This window comes from Nelumbo nucifera, chromosome 4 (genome assembly GCF_055504915.1).
Source record: "Nelumbo nucifera cultivar China Antique chromosome 4, China Antique-T2T, whole genome shotgun sequence".
Classification (NCBI taxonomy): domain Eukaryota; kingdom Viridiplantae; phylum Streptophyta; class Magnoliopsida; order Proteales; family Nelumbonaceae; genus Nelumbo; species Nelumbo nucifera.
This window is the reverse complement of record NC_142652.1, coordinates 22069232-22091592: the sequence shown is the minus strand read 5'-3', so window position 1 is coordinate 22091592 and position 22361 is coordinate 22069232. Positions and strand designations below refer to the sequence as shown.

At 41.4% G+C, this 22361-nt stretch overlaps 1 protein-coding gene across 5 annotated transcripts; it reads right to left on the bottom strand.

Annotated features, from left to right (window-relative positions):
• Positions 1-14776: 14776 nt before the first annotated feature.
• Positions 14777-20413, bottom strand: LOC104597869 (uncharacterized). 5 transcript variants are annotated; one of them, XM_010259623.3, is made up of 6 exons: positions 19663-20413; positions 19032-19103; positions 17384-17497; positions 16292-17109; positions 15187-15611; positions 14777-15100 (listed from the first exon to the last, which is right to left on the bottom strand). In XM_010259623.3, exons 3-6 carry the CDS (start codon positions 17391-17393, stop codon positions 14992-14994), a joined length of 1362 nt encoding a protein of 453 aa, XP_010257925.1. In that variant the 5' UTR covers positions 17394-17497; positions 19032-19103; positions 19663-20413; the 3' UTR covers positions 14777-14991. The 5 variants fall into 5 exon arrangements, with proteins under 5 accessions (XP_010257925.1, XP_010257928.1, XP_010257926.1 ...); XM_010259626.3 differs by having other exon boundaries at positions 17400-17497; XM_010259624.3 differs by lacking the exon at positions 19663-20413 and adding an exon at positions 19283-19599.
• Positions 20414-22361: the final 1948 nt, after the last annotated feature.

Below are 22361 nucleotides of genomic sequence, written 5' to 3'. Positions count from 1 at the left end.
GAAGGCTTTGAGGACTCAGAGGAGGGTAAGCCGAGGTTGAGGCGAAATGCTCCATTTTGAGTATGGTAGAAGTCGAGGACTGCAGGTTGTCAGCCCGGTGACGATGTTTCTAGAGATCCGAGGTACTGTAAAACAAGAGATGTCAGAAACCTCGGGTGAAGACCTGAGGCAGAGACTCTAACTCTCGAGTTAGTACGAGGTGTAAGGTGGGGGAAGGTGCAGACGAGGTCTCGATGGTAGCCCTCAGATGCATTGGGGGCCCATGAGTAAATGCTAATAAAGCGAGATAAGTGCAAGAATTTAATTCAAGGCACTAGAAGTAAATGCGGGAGTTATATCAGGATTCTAAGACTTGGACCCATTGTCAATGGAGAGTTACCTCATATTTATACTTGAGCGAGTTGGAGACAGGTGGAGATGAACGCACCATATGAGAGCCATACGAAGTCAAGCGACAGGTCCTTACAAGTACGCCTAACTGCTTTGCGATTGACTCCATACAAAGGCAACAAGGCTCCGCCCTGCTATGGCTGGCGCTGCTAGGCATTTGTGAGTCGGGCTACATTAGGCTTAGTTTATGCAATTCAGATATACACAGAGAGATAGCATGAATAAGATAAAGTAGAGTGATAAGATACAAACTGAATCTTCCGATATTTATATGAGTTCCAAGCTTCCTAATTTTAACCAATTAACGCGTGATCAAATCCACCTTCCCGGCCTTGGCTGGGCTCATGAACGATAATCCATACTAATGCATCTTGTGTTGAAGCATGAGAGAAAAGTTAGTGAGAGACAAAAAGGGAGAGTTTGTGGGAGTGAGATTGAATAGTTGTTTGTTACTTTCTACCATAATGAGAATGCATATATACCCTCTATATGCCCTTTATATGCATAGATAGGTAAGAGTAAAAACTGTTCACTGAAAAGTTCAGAAAATTGAGCTATTCGCTCTTTTAGTATAGACTAGTGTGATTGACGTCCTTGTAATGGAATTAACTTTGCTGTTGAGGGCCAATAACCGAAGACATTCGCCTATTTACGCTATGTTTATGTTTTTGGTGGTCAAAAGGACATAGAGGCAATTATTATTTTACGCCACTCTCATATTAATGTGGCATTTGGTTTTCCGTTGTAATCAGTAATAGTCCTCGTGGACGTGTCGTTGGAAAGGTGGGGACCATCTCCTCGCACCTACTGATTGTGCGGTTACCGAGCCTACGTGGCATTGTCGCAATGGGAGGTCTCATCGTTGAACTCATCAGCCACGTGGCAGTGGCATGATTAGGTTAGATAGAGAGTCGGTTTGTCCTATATATCATTAAAACCAGAATGGACAAATATTATCAGATATTTTTATCCCTTATCTAAGTAATATAAAATGGGCATAAAAAAGAGTATATATATCTTTTACTTTCACTGGAAAAATTGTTCACTTATAACTGTTGAAAAACTATTCACTTATAACAGTTAAGAAACCATTCACTTATAATTATTCAAAAATTGCCTATGAAGTAAGAGTTGTACCTCTGAACTTTTGGTTCTATGGTTTTCAAAACCGGATCAGACCGAAAAACTGGGATTTGATTAGATAATCAGTTTTGTTTTACCTCAAAACTATTATTTTGCTAAAAACCGTTGATTTAGTTGGAAAACTGTTGATCCAGGCAATTGAACTGTTCAAACCATTTGAACTGTTCAATAAGTTTGGCTGTTATTCAACTTTTTTTTTTTAAAACGGGCCATTCATTTGATTCGAACGTCAGATCATTAGACCCATGAACCAGACCCTAACCGATTTGTTGTGCAGTTCGATTTTAAAAATCTTGCTTGGCTCTATTTCCCTTTTCTCTGTATGTGTAAGACGTGACGTGGAAACACATGGCTGCCTTCCTAAAATTTACCAAACCGGATTGGTGACCCATAGCAGCGTTGAAACAACCAAAGTAAAGGTAAAAAACACGATCATGGAATGGATTCTTGGTCCACGTGACAATTGTCTACAACCTCAGCGATGGAAACTCATTCAATCGTCCCATTTGTCCAAAAAAACTTCAAAGTAACATTCAATTCTCAGCCCATCCATCCATCATCTTATTTGATATGGGCCAAAAATTTTCCGTCCAACACCTACTATTTATTATTTATCGGAATGGGAAGGATATGATCTCTACATGATTCAGACGCCAAGAAAGTACTTTTTTTTTATACTCGTGCACTTCCCCATGTTTTTACTTTTTATCAGGAAGGATTCTTACCCTGTATCCCCAAAATTGCTCTCCAACAGCCAAAATTTTTTCTCGAGTATTACTTTCCCATAACGAGAATGTTATTGGCTGGCCTGTACCCACCTATTTGACATTTGGGGAGTGTCGGTACACTCACTGGTCAGGGAGAATCAGAGTCCTATCGTTCAGTACCAGACCTATCACATTTATCTTTAGTCTTGAGAAAGTGGAAATCCCAAACCCATGGTCTTAAATCTAACAAACCTTAGCACCAATATTTATTCTATTCATGAGTTCATATCAAAAGTTGACAAGGAAAGAAGAGAGAGGGTTATTGTAGTATTGGATGAATGACCGTTCATCCTAGGGTCAGAATTTATAAGCTCAAAGTATATTTGGGGTAAGTGCCAGCTCAGAATTGATGTCAATTCACTGACAGGTATGGATGCATAGGGTGTGGGTTTTTTAATTTTTGAATATTTATAAAGTTGTAGCAGAATTCTGCATTAGACATATCCATACTTCTATTGATACATATTTGTTTCTATCAGTAATTATTCCCATAGTTTTGAAAAACCAGCCGGATGATTAGATCAATTGACCTGGAAATATATCAGGTAATCGGTTTCGTTTAATCCTAAATTGTTTTTGAGCCAAAAATTGTTAATTTGGTCAGTGAATCATTGATCCAGGTGATCGAACCATTAACTCAAATAATGATTTTTAGTCACTTTTTATTTTAATTATTTGTTTTAAATTATAATGGATTGTCCGTTCCTGCGTTCCACCCAATAACCAGTCACCAAAACGATTCCATGTCCGATCCGATTTTTATAACCTTGCTTATTCCCCTCAGTCCTCTTTTATCTGACAGCCATAAGAACGGGTCCTTGTAACTTACCACATGGCAGATATTCAGAAGACATCGTATGAAATGAATAGATCCGCTTAAGAAGGCCCACTCTGAAAATCAGAAATGATTATATTCTATATATCATGACCTTCTAAAGAACTACAAATAGAAAATTTGATCCATGTCGGAATAGTTGCTTCAAATTCACATTTAGGTGTGAGTCCATATTGATTTTTTCTTTCAGTTCAAACCTTGTTTTGTTTTTTTTTTTTGTTTTCTGATAAATCGCCCGGTTAATACTTTGAGGGAGGACTTTTTTTATTTTTTGAAAACTAAAAGCAAATTATCATGACACTACTAAATTCACAAAGTTTTTTAAGGATGGTCTTGATCATCATAATTGATGGTGCACAATTTGGATGCTCCTAACTGTAGGGCAGCTAGGACGTCTGTTATCAAGTAGGTTGCTCGAACTGCAAAGAAAAGGAGGATCAGAGAATCCAGGGTGGCTAACTCGGCGATGTCGCTCTGATGCTTAAGTCAGTAACTGTGATGTGAGCTGAGAGTTTAAGAAATAGGAAAGCTAGAATGCACTTAATCGCGTGTACCTGGGTCTTGGGAGTTGAAGCCCTTATATAGTTGAGCTGCCATAGGTCTCACGAAATGGCTCTAGGATCCTCGGCCCGTGTAGTTGGGATCCGTTCCGCTTTAGAAGGAGAGTAACGTATCAGTCAATGATGTTTATCGTTACCTTCCGATACGGGCGGGGAGAGAATAAGGCCTGTTGTTATGTGGCGTGATCCCAGGAGGTTTGGAGTCTGCTAAGAAGCTTCTAGAGTCGATTACGTGTCACTTTGGTACTCGGGGGCCGAAGTGGCTTCGGTATCGAGGTGCCCAAACACCCGAGCTCCTGAGCTACTGACAAGGCTCTCCTTGCTAAGTTGTCATCCTGTTGGCAAGTCGTGTCCACATGTCCTTCACTTACTAGGTCGAGCCAAATCACCTCTTATCAATTGCCCCCCACTCCTCGTGCCAGGGGTCCTTATCCGATGCAGGGAGTTCATGATGAGCCCAGGTGGATTTGGCACGATGTCTAGATGGTACGGAGGGTGCATCTTCGGTCGGACCTATATGACCGCTTGGCTCGTCCAGGAAATGACCCAGATTGCATATCAGGTACGCATGGATGTGCTCTCAACTGATTTCAACCTCGGGTGGCGTGTAGCCAATTTTCATAGGAGCCATTGGATCATGTAGATCTTGGCCATTGAATCTTAATTACGATGGCTATAAATAGGGGCCGAAGGGCCCATTTTTCTCACCATAAACCACGTGATTGAGTTCTTTGAGATTGCATTCAAGTCTCCCAGCTCGGTGTCAACTATCCCTGTGTCTGAGGTCATCCCGCTTTCTTCGGTCTTTTTGGTGATTTCGCCTTCCCTTGTTTATAATTTCCGTTTGTCCAATTTCTTTATCTCGACATGTCTAGTATTAGTTTAGATAGCCTTTGTGATGAATGTTGTGAGTCTGCTGGGGCCGAGGTGGGCACCTCGGCACAGGCCGCGGAGTCCTGCCCTGCCAAGGTGGATACCTCAGCACAGGATGTGGACTCCAACCCATCTGAGGTGGACTCACCTCGACAAGAATGCAAGGCCTCTAGCAAGTAAGCCTCCACTTTGCGTCGGGGTCGGGCACCAAACAACTTCAGCCCATCTACGATGACGGCTGACAGGCTCCTATCCCTGGTAGCTCGGTATAGGCTGCCCGATAGCCTTGTGTATACCATTCCCTTAGGTAATTTTCCTTGGGTTCACAGTCATGATAAGATTGTGGTCTTTGAGGAGCAGCTCGTAGCTAGGTTGCATTTCCCACTTCACCCTTTCATAGTCGATGCCGTCAAATTCTTCGGCATTGCCATAGACCAGCTCCATCCCAACTCGATCTGCAATATTGTAGGTACCATCTCCCTTTTCCATGACTATAACCGGCCTTTGGACCTCGACACATTTTTTTCGATTTTGTCTATAAAAAACAATTCAATCTGTGTTCTCCCCGAGCATAGGCGATGTTATTACATGTCTCCTCATCCCGGGTACAAACTCTTGCATGATCTCCTGAACAAAGTCCCGGCCTGGAAGAGACGCTACTTCATAGTTGGTAACACTACGGGGTGGCCATTTCCAACTCACTAGAGGCCTGCCATTCAAGACCTCGACGTTAGGTTGGACAAACAGACACGGGGGGACCCAACGACCAGGAACCCGAATGTTTACTATCACTTTCATCAGGATACATTTTAATAGCACGGAGAATTACATGAACCTCCACAACGAGATCGAGGAACTCATCCGCTGCGGATATCTGAAGAACTATATTCTACGCGAGGAGAAAAGGCATGGTGACCGGCAGGGAGATCAGAGGAAAGATGTCCTAGAGACTAGCAAACAGAACAAGCAGCCACCTTGACAGCTACCAAAAGAGAGCAATCCGTAGAGTGATCAACATGATCACTAGTGGATCCATTGTAGCGGGGTGCACAACAGCAGTAAGGAAGACTTCGATGCGAGAACTAGAGCATGAGGCAAAGAACCCACCAAAGCGACCTCGGATAGAAGAACCCATCTACTTCACCGAGGACGATGCTCGTGGGGTTCAATACCCTCATGACGATGCCCTTGTCGTGAAACTCATCATCAACGATTTCGAAGTGAAGCAGATCTTAGTGGACTCAGGCAGTTTGATTGACATCCTCTTTAAAGGGACCTTCGAAAAGTTACAAATGCAACAAAGCGATTTGAAGCCGGCGGATACCCCCCTAGTAGGGTACAACAAATAAGAAGTCTGACCTCTCGGTAGGATCACAGTACTAGTGGAGGTGGGCACGTTGCCGAACATCTTACGGTTTGAGTATACCTTCCTGGTGGTCGTGACTCCGTCCCCCTACAACACGATAATAGGTTGGCCCATCATGCACGCCTTACGTGCAATAGTATCAACCTACTATCTGGTGATGAAGTTTCCAACAGATTATGGAGTAAGGGTTATATGAGGCGATCAGCTCGAGTCCCGTAAGTGCTACGTGGTTGCCCTGAAGGGAAAAGCAAAGCTAGCGGAAGACGTCAAACTAGAGAAACCAGCGGACTACACCGAAGAGCGAGCTGCCCCGATGGAGGGGACAGGCCACATACTGGTTTCTGAGACCGAGCCGACAAAGACTCTCCAGATCGGTGCCCTAATAAGTGAACCACTCTGGACACAACTAGTAAGTTTCTTACTCAATAACTTAGATGTTTGTTCTTGGTCCGCGGCAGAAATGCCCGGAATCAACCCCATAGTAATAACTCACAAATTAAATATGGACCCTTTAGTTAGGCCGGTTAGACAAAGAAAACACAACATCGTCCTCGGAGCGGTGGAGGGTAGTCGATGAGGAGGTCAGAAAGCTCCTCGCTACAGACTTCGTCAGGGAGGTCCATTACCCGAGCTCGGTCGCCAACCCTGTGCTGGTGAAAAAGACCAACGACAATTGGCGCATGTGTATCGACTACACTGACCTGAATAGTACCTGCCCAAAGGACTGCTTCCCCCTGCCCAGAATAGATCGCCTAGTAGATGTGACCTCGGGGCATGAGTTGCTGAGTTTCATGGACGCCTACTCTGGCTACAACGAAATTAGGATGGACATAGCTAACCAGGACAAAATTGCTTTTGTAACTGAGCTTGGGCGATACTGTTATAAAGTCATGCCCTTTGGTTTGAGAAACGCTGGGGCAACTTTCTAGTGACTTGTAAATAAAATCTTTAAGCCTTTGATTGGCAATAAAATGGAATGTTACATTGATGACATGGTCATGAAGACCCAGTTCTCTAATTCTTTAATGGATGATTTAAATATTGTTTTTCAAATTTTAAGGTAGTATAATATGAAGCTAAATCCGAACAAGTGTGTCTTCGGGATCACGTCAGGCAAGTTTCTCGGATACATAGTAAACCGGCGTGGCATCAAAGCCAATCCGGATAAAATTAAATCCATTTTAGATCTGCGACCACCCCAAAAAATAAAGAAAGTCCAACGGCTAACTGGCCGGGTAGCTGCCCTAAACCGGTTTATGTCTAAATCGGTGGATTGGTGCCTACCCTTCTTTAAGGCGATAAAAAGAATGATGACTTCGAAGTTGTACCTAAGTACCACTTGCGTTTGATGAGCTAAAAAAGTACCTAAGTACCGCCCCAGTTTTAACCCAACCTGAGGAAGGAGATAAATTGAAGTTGTACCTCTCAGCGAGTGACGAGGCGGTCAGCTCGGTACTGATCAAAGAAGTGGACCGGGTCCAACGACTAGTCTATTACGTACGTAAAGTTTTGTAGGATGCGGAGACCAGGTATCCTGACATCGAGAAACTGGCATACGTGCTAGTAGTAGCAGATCGGAAACTACGCCCGTACTTCCAAGCCCACACCATTTTCGTCCTCACCAATAGATCTCTGAGTTATATTCTGTTTAAGCCTGAGGTGTAAAGAAGTTTGACGAAGTGGTCTATCGATTTGAGCGAGGACGACATCTAGTTTGAGCCACGTCCAGCGATCAAAGCCCAAGTCTTGGCAGATTTCGTTGTAGTGTACATTTAGCATGCTGGCTCCAGATCTGATTGAGCCCGCTAACACGTCGGAGGCGTCAATCAGTGTGGCACCGGTCTCGGTCGGGGTCGGATCAACTTGGGACAAGGAGCCCTGGATCTTCCACGTAGATGGTTCGTCTAACCTACGAGGAAGCGGTGTTGGACTAATATTGTATGGCCCGAGCAAGGTGAAGCTGGAGTACGAAGCACTAACTGACGGCTCAACTTAGCGAAGGAGATGGATGTTAAACACCTTGTAGTGTGCAGCAACTCATAGCTAGTAGTAAACCAGGTCAGCGGTGATTACGAAGCTCGCGATACAACTATGGCAGCCTACTTAGCCAAAGTCAGAGAAATCCTACCAGGTCTTCGCTCTTGCTTCATCAGGTAGATACCGAGGTCCGAGAACATTGAAGCCAATCCCTATCACGATTAGCAAGTACCAGCGACAACACCATGCGAACTGTGTACATAAAAGACCTTCCTCGGCCCAACATTCTCAGGGGGGCAGAAGAGGTCCCTCCCGTGTTGAAAGCAGAACCAAGCTGGATTGACCCGCTCACCGATTATCTGCTCCACGGGACCCTACCAGTGGAATGCAATGTAGCTCGGAGGGTGGAGCGTCAATCAGCTCGATACGTCCTTATAGACAAACGACGCCAATTGATGGTGCGCGATCTGGATGCTCCTAATTGTAGGGCAGCTCGGACAACTGTTGCCAAGTAGGTCACTCGAACTACAAAGAAAAGGAGGATCAGAGAACCCGGGGTGGCTAATCCGGCGAGGTCGCTCCGATGCTTAGGTTAGTAATTGTGATGTGATCTAAGAGTTTAAGAAATAGAAGAGCTAGAATGCACTTAATCACGCGTACCTAGGTCTTGGGAGTTGAAGCCCTTATATAGTTGATCTACCGTGGGTCTCACGAAACGGTTCCGGGATCCTCGGCCCTTGTAGTTGGGATCCGTTCTGTTTTAGAAGAAGAGTAACGTATCAGTCAATGATATTTATCGTTACCTTCCGGGATCCTCAGCCCTTATGGCGTGATCCCGGGAGGTTCGTAGTCCACTGAAAAGCTTCTAGAGTCGATTACGTGTCATTTCGATACTTAAGGGCCGAAGTGGCTTCTGTACCGAGGTGCCCGAACACCCGAGCTCCTGAGCTGTTGACAAGGCTCTTCTTGCTGAAGTGTCTTACTGACAAGTCATGTTCACATGTCCTTCACTTACTAGATCCGGTCAAATCACCCCTCATCAATGCTCAAGACCGAAAACATATTTATAGGTCCTAAATACATTATAGGTCGTGTTCCCCCCGGTCCCAAGCTTTTTCTATCATCACTGCATCGACCTCATTCCAACATTCGCTAAGATCTTTTATTCCATTAAAAGTGTCCCTCCATTTGATTTTTCAAATTGTTTAATTTAAAAGTCTAAGTCCCCATTTACTTTTCAAATCCGGATTTCTTGCACTCATTTTGGTGTGAGACATCGTGCACTTCGAATCTGATTCTCGATCATATTACATGTCACATGTCTCCACATCTCGTATGTGTGGATTAAGTTAAACGGCAAATTTGGGTATTATGCCTCCAAAAATTCATTAATTGAAACTTAGAAAAGAGTGAAAAAAAAAAAGAAAAATTAATAAATCTAACGGGAAACAAAAAAAATTCTTCTTTTGGGGAAGTTACTTATTCGGTTAAATGCTTTTAACCGGGTAACTGATTCCTAGAAAATATTTATTTAGGTAATGCATTTATCAATGTTTTTTAATTTCTCAAATAAATAAGACAAATGACTCTTTTAATCATAAAAAACTATTATTAAAGGGGAAATTTTGTCCAATCCAAATGATGGTGTGCAATCTGGATGCTCTTATTGAATACATTTGATCCAGACAGGATAAAGATAAGACTTACAGATATGCAGCATGATCTCGAAAAGCTCAGAGACAGCTGACTAGCTTCTAGAAGTTGGCTACATGTCACCTCGACAGGTCGGGCATCACGAATTGCTCGGATCACGGTCTTAGCTGAGGTGCTCAAGGTACCCAAGCTAACCTGGCTCATTGAGGTGGTAAGGAATGCTGAGTCATCATCCAATTAGCAGGTCGCTTCCACGTGTCTGGGTGTTGATTGGTTGGGCCAAATTACCCCTCATCACCAAGTGTTGGCAACTTCCCCCTAGGTGGAAAAGTTACCGCACCTGAGAGATGGGTATCACTAATGATAATGATAGTGATACCCAAGTAAAATAAACTTTCCATAAACCCTATATAAATCTGAAAAAAAAGAATATTTGTATCTTTGTTAATGGAAACCGAAATCCCATTGACCAACTTTCCCCTCTCAAAATCTGAAAAAAGGGTGGGCATTAAGTACCACAGGCCCATGGCCAGGTCTATGGGCTATGAGATGTATCAGGGAATTCTTTCAGTGTCCCATGCCAAACCTATGACGTTTGGGTCTGTATTGTTGATACAGGGAGTCTCGCTTGCTGGTTTTGGTCCTCTGTTGGAGAAGTTTATTTTCCGTTTGGGCAATTCTGAACTTCTTGCAATGCTTGGAGGGGCTTCATGAGTGGTCTACTAGCAGTGCTCAACTTCATTTTCTCAGCAGTTTTGAAAGAGTTCAAAGACAAATATGTACAATACAAATATACGTACCAAATAGAGACCACATCTCGGCCCCACAAATACAGAAACCGATGATGTACCAGAACCGATGCCGTCATCGGGAGATGCTCTCAATGCACGGCGGGAATGTTTTGTGGGGCGTTGTGGAGTGGAGATGTGAACTCCACAAAATATAAGATTTTGCACCTTATACATATTTGTACTTGTACCCGGTGTTTTTACTTGGGGTCTTATTGCTCATTGTTTGATCTTATTTTGTATTCGGAGCATGGACGAATGAATTTTGCCTTAATGGTTTATAAAAAATAATAAAAATATTACAGGTTTCCATGTGGAATACTAAGCCAAGAAGCTTAATTACCTGCTCAGCTAATCCATAATAATAATAACAATGGGACGTCCCTTTTGTCTTCCCACCAGGAGCAGCATTCCCCGATCTGTTGATCTTGAAGAAATGCTGTAACAGTTCAATCAAGCCTGTTTACACAAGTATTAGCTGAATGAAGGAGAATGGGTTATCCCCCTGTTTCCCTTGACAGACTCCAAGTGCTACTGTGCTACTACAAATGTTTCTGCTGCTACTGGATTCTGGTTTTACAACAGCTGCTGGATCAGAAGAGGCTTTCAGTAAGTTCAGTTCCTTGTGTTAACTGTTCAAGGCTTTATAGTGTCTACTCAAGCTGGTAGGAACATTCTGATTTTTTCACGGTTTAAGGCAGCAAGGTCGCTTCGACCCCTTCTTCATGTGGGCTGTTACTGAGTAGAGAAGTCACTGGATGCACTTTTGCTCCAAAAATGCCCCGATCTACTAGGGTTTTAGGGATATAATATGGTGTGACTTGTGAGGAGAAAACCCAAGTTCTGGTCTTTTTACATATCCTTTGCTAGAAGTTTTGTGGAATCTTCTGTTTTCGATCCAAAAATGTCCTCGTGTGTGCTTTTCTTGACAAAAAAATGCTCACTGTGAATCATTTTAACTAATAGGGGCTGTGCATTGTGCGTAATGCCTAAGAAATTAGTCCATCATGTTCTCTTTTGTGTGGCGTGGCCACTTCCTTTTTATGGCAGTTATTTTGTTCTTAGTTTCAAAAATCATGGTCATATCCTTTAATGCAGAATTAATTTTGTCTTGAGTACATCGTATATAATTCTGTCAATTATTTGCTGGGCTGTTTGGATACAACTAAAGAATTTATCATTCTCATCAATCTATCTGAGTTTTGTGTTGATGCTTGTGATGAGGGGTAATTTGGCCTGACCTGTTAGCATGTGGTCACGTGGAACAGCCTAATGACTAGACAATTCAGCATTTTGGCCACCTCAGCAGGCCAGGTCAGCTCGGGTACCTCGGCCAAGACCGAGGTCCGAGCAGGTTGTGGTGACCTAACCAGATGAGTTTCCATGGAGCCCACTTCTAGGATCTAGCCAGTTGTCTTCGACCTTTTGGGATCACGTCGCACGTTCGTGAGCCTTATCCTTATCCTGTCCGAATTGGACGGACTTGATAAGAATTATCGGTTTATGCAAAGTCCATCTCCGGGTGCAAAACGGACTCCAGGTAACGTGGGCCGGGATCTCGGATGTGTTCTGTGAGGCCTACTGCAGCTCGCCTATACAAGGGTATCACCTCCAACTTTACAAGGTATGTGCAATATTAGCTCTTTAGCTCTCTTGCTTACAAAGCTCTTCAATTCGCACTACATTCTTTGCTAACTTAAGCATTAGAGTGCCCACATTGGGTAAGTCATCCCTGGGTCCTCTAATTGTTTTCTCTTGCAATTTGACCGGCCACTTAAGCAAACTAATGTCCAACCTGCCATCCAGCTAGGAGCGACCAGATTATGCATCAGCTTTGCAATGCAAGCTCTTGATGGTTTGATTTTAAGGGATGAAGACACATGGATTTTGTTCCAACTCATGAAATTTGTAGAATTGGAAATAAAGTTGAATTGATGGGGTAGTTGATAAGAAAAAAAAGGTGTCGATGAATTTGGTATGACAAAAGGGGGGGAGGGAAGAGAGGGGGAAGTTTAATGGAAGTGGCAAAGGAGTTGTCTAAAGAGGAAAGGGTGGGGAGAAGTTTGGTTCATCTGAAAATTTGGTATTAAGGTCGAGGTTTTTATGGTTAATACTTAAAAGGTGTCTTCGGATCGTAAGGGGTATTTGCTGTTAGCAAGATTTTGGTGTTTGGATCTGTAGATGTGAAAGAAGTTTGAAACAGCAGCTCTAGGAAGTTGAGATTGTTCATTTTCACGCTGTCTTGGTTATTTTCATATTAATTGGGGATATATCTATTTTTAATAAAATTTTCTGTTTACCATCATATAGGGCTGCAACTTGTTCAGGCCCAACCCAAACTTTTGTACTTTGGTTAAGCTTTGAGTTTTCGGGCTTTGCGCTGGGTTGGGCTTGGGCTGAGGCCTCGGGTAGCCCAAACCCAACCTGAGCCCTGCACAATCCAACCCATTGCATGATATGTATATTGTCTTGTGTATCAGTAGAATAAGATGCGGATGTATATTACATACTTATAATATAATATACACCAGAAACTATATTTAATTATTTAAAACATCTTAGCTTAAACTCGCACCATGCACAACATTTACAAATACAAATATGTTATGCATTTTATTTATGGAAAATCTATGATGCCAGAAAGACATGAGCGACATGAAACCAGAAGACACTTCAGCGACATGGAAAATCTATTTGCTCTGGTTAGCCACCTCAGATTTATCACTGTTATTTTCAGTTTAACTAGTCATCAAGGTATCAAGCAAAGCAACACAGCACAATGAGTAGATATCAATCGGCCAACCCCACCCTTAGACCCGGAACATGACAGCTCTTCTGTGTCATGAATTTGGCCGATTTAGGGGGTCACATGATTGGTTTTGCTTTTGAAAACAAAAACAGGTGTACCAAGTATACCCTTGCCAGAAAACCGAAACGATTACACCATAACTAAACTGAAAATACTTAAACGACCACTTCTCTTGATGAAAGTTGATTCCAAAGAACTATCCTACTTTTGCTCACTTGTTCACCCAGCCAAATTCGAATAATTTCATCTCACTCATTATTTTCTTGACGCTCCTTGTCTCATGTTCAAACAACGTAATTAAAAGGCTGGATTCAAGTTTTCTGATGATACAGAGCATAAACATCACTGTAACATGGACGTGGATTTTTTCCGACTGGAATATTTCAGCTGTTACTTCCGTCTCGCTCCCCTGCTCACTCTGAGGCAATAGCAATTCTGGAAGCAATTAAGTTAGCCTGAAGCCAAAGTCACCCTCTTGTGTAAATCGACAGTGATTGTAAGCAGTTGATCCTCTGTATTTTGAAGAAAGTTGTTGGATGCGCGAAAGAAATCTTTTTTTTTTTTTTGCCTCAAAGATATTGAACTGCTCAGTCTTAATTCTCTACGTTTATAGTATTCCAAATGACAAATTAACAATTTGAAAAAAAGGAAATGATTTGGTGAAAATCGTTCTACAAACGCATCTTTGTCTTCTTTTTTTATCAGAAAAGGATAATTCATTAATACTGAGAAAAGGAATACCAAAGAAAATGTCCACAATCAGGAGAAGCTCCGAGCTAGCTAACAAAACTAACCAATCAGGGCAGTTGAAAACAAAAAGTCCTGATCCTGCAAGCCTCACCTGGCAAGAGCATGTTCCAGGGAGTTCAACTTCCTGTTTACATACAAAAAAATAAACATCCTACTCTAAAGCAAGATCAAAAATATCTTTTAAAAATGAAAAAAAAAAAAAACGTTTGGGCTGTAATTTAAGATCTTCTTGCTCAGTCGAGATCTGGAAATTTCCTTAACCTGTGTTGCAGGGATGCCAACAATGTAGCTCATAGGGTGGCTCAACAAGGCCTTGTTAGCTCGGATACCATATTTAATAGTGTTTCGGTTTGGTTTTCTTTCTTGTTTTTCTCTCTCTGATGATCAACAAAACTTGCTTAGTGTTAACTCTAGTAGCTCTACAATCTGTTTCAGTAGTTTTTTTTTTCTTCAGTTTTCTTTTGTGCTGCTTGTAGGTCGTTGTTTTCATTTGCTTCCTTGTTATAGTTGTTTGTCTTTGGTGGCTGTATGTGTTTCTATTTCTCTAATGAATTATTTTTTCTCTACCCAAAAAAAGGATAAATTTCAACCTATATTATGTTGAGAAAAATAGGTAACAATAAGAAAACAACAGGAATTTCATTTCTAACTGAAAACACTCTCACTTTGATCATAAAGATAAAGTTGGGGAGGACTGGGGGACTAAGATGTAATGCATAACCGCTGCCATTTTGTTGTTTCTGTATCAACTCCCACATTGTTACCTGCTATCACTAATTCCGTCGTTCAAGAATGTCATTGCAGCCTTTAATGCGTTGATTATATTTTGTAATGATGTTCTAATTGATAATTTCTAGATAAAGGATTTATGGTATAGATGCTGATGACATAACAACATTAATAAATTGCTTGCATCTCCACCTTCATGCTTCAAACTGTAACCAAAAGCACACCACTTTGGACCAACTACACAATACATACCAAGCAAGAGCAAAGGATATGAATATGATATACCACATGGAAATGCAGTATTTTGATGATGTATAGCTGAGCCTAAACATTGTGGACAAAGAGAAGCAATCAGAAACTACAGCAGAGAAAATTCATCTTCCAACGGCGATGCTTCCGGAAGTGTCTCTGATCTGCCTTAGCCATTTTCACTGGACTACTGTTCCATTCTGAATGCAATCTGCAGATGTCATAAACCAAGTCAGACCATCACTTATAGGCCCTCAAAAATAGATGGATAGATAGGTAATATAGATGGTAACTTACATGGGAAATGCGAAAGAGCGATTGCTGGTTGTACTGCTATCTGACCGAAGAGAGATGCTACCAGAATATGGTATGGGTCCTGAGTATGTTATTGAGCCTGACATAGGACCTACTGCAGAGAAACTCGACTCTCCATGACCATGTTGAATGAAAAAACTTCTACTTGAAGCTGTTAGGCTTTCCACTGGTCCATCCTCGAGCCTGGATGTGTTTAGTAGAGTATGAAGAGGTTGTGGAGAGTCTGCTTTTTGTTTGCTTTCAACTCTACCACTGGTTGCTGATGTTGAAGGGTTGGAATCAAAGGTGATGCTTCTGTTCTCCACCTTACTATTTAAAGGGACCTTGTTGTCTGGGTTGCTGCTATCAGATTCAGCTGCAGGGGATGGCACTGCAGAGTTTGCTAAGGTACCTTCTCTGCTCATATCCTGTGATAAAAAAATCATCAAAATCTATTTCATTCTAGAAAACTAAAGATGCTCTCTCTCATATGCTTATGCAGACATAAAACAAAAAAAAAAAAGAATGAAGCAAGAAGAAAAAGAACTTATTTCCATAACATAATGCCAGGAAGTAAGCCAGCAACTTCTAGGTACAGGATCTGGTAGTTCAATCCAGCCCAGGAATATGTCTAGATAGAATGTAAGAGAGAAAATACAGTGCAGAGCTTCATACATCAAATAATGATTTGGTCCAGTAAATCCAAACTCAGACCTGATTTTGATCCTCTCAGAAGATTTGAACTACCGGAGACTGACATCCCTCCTCCCCCCCCCCAAAAAAAAAAAAAAGAATGAAGCAAGAAGAAAAAGAACTTATTTCCATAACATAATGCCAGGAAGTAAGCCAGCAACTTCTAGGTACAGGATCTGGTAGTTCAACCAAGCCCAGGAATATGTCTAGATAGAATGTAAGAGAGAAATACAGTGCAGAGCTTCATACATCAAATAATGGTTTGATCCAGTAAATCCAAACTCAGACCTGATTTTGATCCTATCAGAAGATTTTCCCTCCCCCCCACCACAAAAAAAGGATCAAGTCCAGATTGAGAAATATGCCACATCTGTAAATGATGCAGATAAAAAGTAAACAAGGCCAATGGTAATACCTGGTTGTGGGCTTGTTGCTCTCCATTGCTGTCAAAATTGGTTAACTCAGGGCAGGATTTCTCTGTTTTCAACTTTCCCACCGAAAGCATGTTTTCAGACATAACCTTTTTATCCAAGATGTGTGCATGTGCAATCTCATCTTCTACATCTGCATTTTTCTCATCTTTCTGAAACAAATCCTTGGAATTGCATTGGCTATCAGTATTTTTTTCGCAATCACTTTGAACCAAAGATTTCATCACGTCTGAATCAAGTGTTACTGAGCCCACCATTTGTTTAGTCAAATCACTATTTACATCCAAGTCAGAATGCATGGAGCAGGGCTTGCAGTCCACCTGACCATTTTCGGTCAAAATCTTGTCCTGAGAAGGTACTCCTTCATCAACACAGATGTCCTTGACGACATGATAAGGACCCTCTTTGAAGCAAACAATCAGCTCTGGCACTTCACACTCCATAACACTCTTATCAGTATAAAACTTTGTCACTTTCTCTGACAATTTGATTTCTCCAGAAGGAAGGACATATGTTGGGATGTGATCTCCAATCTTTCCTTCTCTGCCATTTATTAAATCATCCATGCTCACAAAATCGTGTAACCCTTTTACATTCCTTACATTCTCTCCAGTTTGTTTCTCCACTGGTAATGAATCCTTATCCATTTCACAACTTTGGCTTCTCAAGTCATATGAAATTTTGTGCTTGTCTTTCATGTTCTTGTTGTCTTTTTTCCATTGCCCAGTCTCCAGAGCATCATCAAAAGATTGGGTATCAGTCTTAGGAGCTGGACTTGGATGGCAAAACAGGGATTCACTATCTGCAGTTACACTTAATTTCTCAGTAAGGCAATGCAACAAATTTTAAAGTAGAAAACTGCTTTGTGCACTTGCAGTAACACTATACAAATCACAAAGGGACAAGCATCATTTCACACAAGGCAAGAGCATATATGAGCCAATCACAATTGCATACTGCAGTTTTAAGTTTGAAAAAGTTTCTCTGACTAAAATATAAACTTAGAAAAGAAAGAAAATGTAATCATTAAGCTAGAGTGTTCTGCAAAATTCATGGAGGCAAGATCAGAAGATTACCAAGTTTCATGCTTACATAAGTTGGGGAAGAAAATAAATCAAAAAATAACTATTTCTCTCAGCATTTTGAGCAGTCATCCATTGCAGCAAATAATATTGACTTGATCATCCCACCTGTTAGGAAAGGCAATCAGTTAGATCAATAACCAATTCTGAATTCGACAACTTGAAGAACTTTTAACATCAAGAGTAAGTAAATGATTAGATAAGACAAACATTTTTCTTCAGGTTCTTATGAATCAACGCTTTTGTTGAATTGACCACAAGTAATTAAAATGAGCTAAATAATAGTTACATACTTATGGAGTTTCATAAGAAGAACAGCCTACTGCATTAAAAGGCCAACAGAAGAAGCAACATGCATTCAAGGAAACTAAACATATGTGAAATTCATACGCAGGAACTAAATACAGACTCAAGAACAGCTTAAATTGGATAAAAACAACAATATTTATTATTATTGTTCTCAGAAATTAATATCATTTCAGAAAGAGACTAGGAAACATTTTGACTAAACCATGGATAATAAAGGTACAACTACAAACTGTTAACTTGCTCCAGTTAATTTTAAAATTTGATGGAAGTAAAATTGTCCATATTGATGAGCCACCAGCAATGGAAATTCTTGTATGATATGGATGTTAATTGTGCTTCTTTTTTCCATTGTCCTCAAATTTGTCATAGCAAAAAGCATCCAGAATAAAAAACAAACTTGCTTTCATTTGCAGTACAAAAATGTATTTTTACCAAAACATCTGCAAAACTGAACCAGAGTGCAAATTGGCTTACATTCAGCATTTGCACTCTTACCAAAATAAACATCGTATTTTATCTTACTACCAAGAAAAAGCCAAGGAAAAAGTAAAGCAGTACTTTGATACAACCAAGAAAGCAGCAAGAAGCGGAAAAGAGACCATATTAAACTCCAACAAAGTAAAGCACGGAAATTGGGAGACCGCCAGGTAGAAAGACCAAAGAACGTGATGTGTTTTCCTAACACACCTAACAGGAACCAGTCCCTTGAGCAAAAGGGAATCCATTAAAAGAAGAGAAAACGAACTAAAAATACACAGTTCTTTCCTTCATTTCAGCTTTAGTAGGGGTTTAGGGAAAAGGCTAGAAGCCATTAAAAGTATTAAAACTCATAAACTTGTTTCTAATCCATGTACAACCCCCCTCTGATTTTATAGAAGCATTGAAGTTGCAGGAATTATTTAAGGGGAAAAAAAGCATAAATAAATACACGCAAGTGCGTACTTTTTAAAAGGTTTGGGAATCTTCAATGAACATTAACGCAACTTCTGATTCAGAATCAAACAGGCTCCTCTGTTATAGCTATTTTTCTTGGCCCTTTATTCTTTCCTCTTGTCAGTTACCTTCAGTTAGATCTAAACCCATTCAAAAACTAGGGTTCCAGGTTTCTACCCACACGTGAAGGAATATCGAAAATGGCTTCTCTCAAAATTCCCGGAGAAAACCAGAAAAAAAAAATCCAAAACGGCCGAGGCTGAGAGATCTAAATTAGATCCCAAAAAATCCTCACAAGCCTCAGAAAGAACAAAAGAATGAATCGAAAGAATCTATTGGCTTTTTTTACCAAAAAAAAAAATGGAAAGAGAAAAGATAAATAAAAGGAAAAAGGAGGTACCTTTTGAATTTTGATCGGTCCAAAAATCAGTCCTTTTCTTGATTGCTTCAAAAGAGACAACCATTACCTTATCTGCAGAAGAAAAAGTAATCGTATGGAGACATAGAACAAATTAGACAGACAGAAGACAACAAACTCAACTTCTCAGATCAAGCGGACTCGATTCACGCCAACAGAACACTGGAACAACCTTAGCTCAAAGAAAAACCAAAACCTATTTCAAAAATAAAATAAAAGAGCACAGCGACAACCTTAGTTCCATTCTGCAGCAAAAAGAGAGATCCCCTCTCAAATTAATTCAAGACAACGGACAAACAGAAAATTATAAACCAGCCGGCGAGGAGTAGAAAATAGTCAAATTATATTGTCGGTTCGAGAGAGACAGAGAGGAGGAGGAGGAACCTAACCCTATACACTACAAAGTCAAATAACTCTATAGTATTTACTTTAGGAGCAGGCGAGCAGCTCATCTAAAGTTCAGAAGGTCCTAACAAAGCGGCAGGTTTTAGCATTAAATATCACAACAGAAAATAAATAAGCAGATTGTCTGTTTGCCAGCATTTACTGGCTTTACTCTACGAATGTTTATCATATATTCTTAATGGCTAATCTGATAATCTCCTGCACTGACCTGTAAACTTTCTATTCCGACGTATGCTGCCGGAGAAACGATATCTTCACATCTGTTATGTTCTCCTCCTCCTCCTCCAGGAGACCGCTTCCCGTCCACTTCTCCGGCGATTTCAAGGAAGTGCACACCGGACCGAGCTTTTCTCTCCGGGGAGATCGCGTCGTTACTCAGATACCAACAAGAGGTATCCGGTCGAACAAACAAGGTGTGTCCTGTATCTTCCGCTTCGGAGATGCTTTACAGTTGATTTCCGTGACGAAAACCGTGTTTCGCTCTGATTGAAAAGGACCGACTTGATCTTCGATGGAGAACAGGTTTCCGTTTTTTTCTCCAAAGACAGGAAGGGAAAAGACCGAGGAGATTAGCTCGGAGATGTTATGATTTGCATCGGATCTATAAAATACTCCTCGCTTTCAGAAAATTTGCTTCTTGTAAAACTTCTTCACATAAAATACAACCGCATAAAAGAGTCGTGGCCCGATACTTGAACCGAAACAGAAATTCCGTTACAGTCAGGAACTTGGTTTCAACCCAAAAACCTCAGTACCGCCGAAAAACCGAAATTTATCTTGCCGCCGGCAATTGATGTCTCCTTGATAGTTGAAGAAGTTCGCCGTAGAGTTCGTATCAGTCGACGGTAAAAACCCGGGAAAAAGTTTCGGTGGGATGGGCGAGATGTTCTTCTATCATATTTGATATTTCCCTCCCCTCATCATGACGAAAGAGTTGGGCAGACTTGAGCTGGGCCGGTTAATCAGTTTCCTTGTTTTATTTATTCATTTGAAAATTGCAAAAGGTCCTTTCAGCGAAAAAAAAAAGAAGGAAAATTGCAAAGACCAATCTATTTTGATATTTTCTCTTTTATTTTTTTTGAAAAAAACAAAATTAACTGTTCTAATCGAATGATCCTTCAACTCTCTGACTTCCACGTGGAAAATAGATATGGACTTGCTTGGCTGTACCGGTGGCAATTGGCCAGCTCTGCATCTGCATGACAGTGACGTCAATTAGTGACGAGGGAAGGGTAAATAATAGAGTCGCGATTCAGTGGGACCACCACTTCTGAGTTCGCACATTTGTTACTTTGAACATCTCGATCCCAGTTGATTAATGTGCTTCTGCTTGGGCTTGGCCACCCAAAGTCGATCACGAATCATGATGAACAAAGAAGTCAGACCTAATAGTAATAGAGTAACGAAACGAAAGCACTACCCAATGAATAATTGAATTTCCCACCGTTATACGATCTGTTGTTTTTACTGCTTAACAGCCTTTTGACTTTGATGGTGGCTTTTCCTTTATATATTTATTTTCTTCTTTTTTCAAAATAAATAAGAAATCGTGAAGATGACGCAAACGTGACGGTCGCTCTACTCATTACCACGGTGATTAGCCAGTAATGAGGGGGTAATGAGTAATGAATGACAAAACCGCAGTGGTGGACTCCAGCGGCGCACGTTAGATTTTCTGCCACGTTCATTGCTGAACCCGGTCCAATAATCTATTGACACCAAGGCCAACGGTCACTTCACGTGAGAAAGTTGGATTTAAACCAATAACAGTATGGAATATGGATAGGCGGCCTGGCCTGCCAAGTGCCAATTGACGGGCTGCCCAGCCCAGTCCACTCCAGTCCAATCCGGTATCTTCATTCATGAGTAATGAGTTGAGCCTCTTTCTTTTTTTTTTTTTTGTTTTTGCTGTCCCACAAAGTCACAAACAAGCATTCTGAGTTGTGATGTTTACTGAGAAGCAGGCAAACAATACTGCTCGCTGAGTCGAAGCATAGTTGTGCAACTTATGGCTGTCGTATGTCAACCCAATACACCGTCAGATCGCGATGTGCATGCACAAGATCAACCATTAATCCAATTGAAACAAGTTGGGTTTCCTACATTTTCTCATATTTCATCGAGATTACAAGAAACACCTTATATCCGTGTGAGAGTTTGGAAGTGGAAATGAAATTAATTGAACAAAAAGATTTTTATTTTTTTAAACATTTCAAAGCTATTCATATATTAACAATTCTTCGACCTAAAGCCTACCAAATTGCATGCATCTTAATAATAGGTGATATGCGCAATCCGGCCGGTCTTAGCTGTCAACGATCTTGCCTCTGAACTGAGTAGCAGGGAATCTGAAACGGAGGAGATGAGGAAGCTCCGGGGGGAACCCGGTGTAAAGGCTCCGAAACTCAAGTTAGAATCTTTCAAAGGCAAGATAAAACCAGATAGCGCAAAGTTTGCATACCTCTTCTTTGGGGGGGTGGAGAGCCTTTTATAACCACCTCGCGCACTCACTCTTAGACTTCTGTCAGGTCGGGTATGATTACTTCCATGCTTCTGCCAGTTCGGGTGTCATCGCCTCTGCTGGGACAGAACCGTCACTGCTCTTTTTGTCGGAGCCGTCTCTGTAACTGGAGATGGCGGTGGCAGGTGACGGTGGCAGGCGGCCGTTGAAGTGCGGTTTTTTCGGTGGTTCGGTGAGCACACAGGACACTTGGTAGCTCATCCGCCCACAACCCTTTAGCTCGGTCTAGTCGTGCTTTCAGTCCTCAGAGGATGGCTCTGTTCATTACTTCTGTCTGACCGTTTGCCTGCGGGTGTGCGACCGACGTGAAGTTCTGACGAATTCCCATACTTTGGCGCCATTCTTGGAACTTGATATCCTCGAATTGTTTGCCGTTGTCGGAGATT

What these genes read in the sequence shown, in the direction of transcription:
- LOC104597869 (XM_010259623.3), bottom strand. An exon ending in AGCAACAAGCCCACAACCAG is followed by an intron (nt 15,612 to 16,291) that starts GTATTACCATTG and finishes TTTTTATCACAG; the next exon opens with GATATGAGCAGAGAAGGTAC. An exon ending in CGCTCTTTCGCATTTCCCAT is followed by an intron (nt 15,101 to 15,186) that starts GTAAGTTACCAT and finishes TGACATCTGCAG; the next exon opens with ATTGCATTCAGAATGGAACA.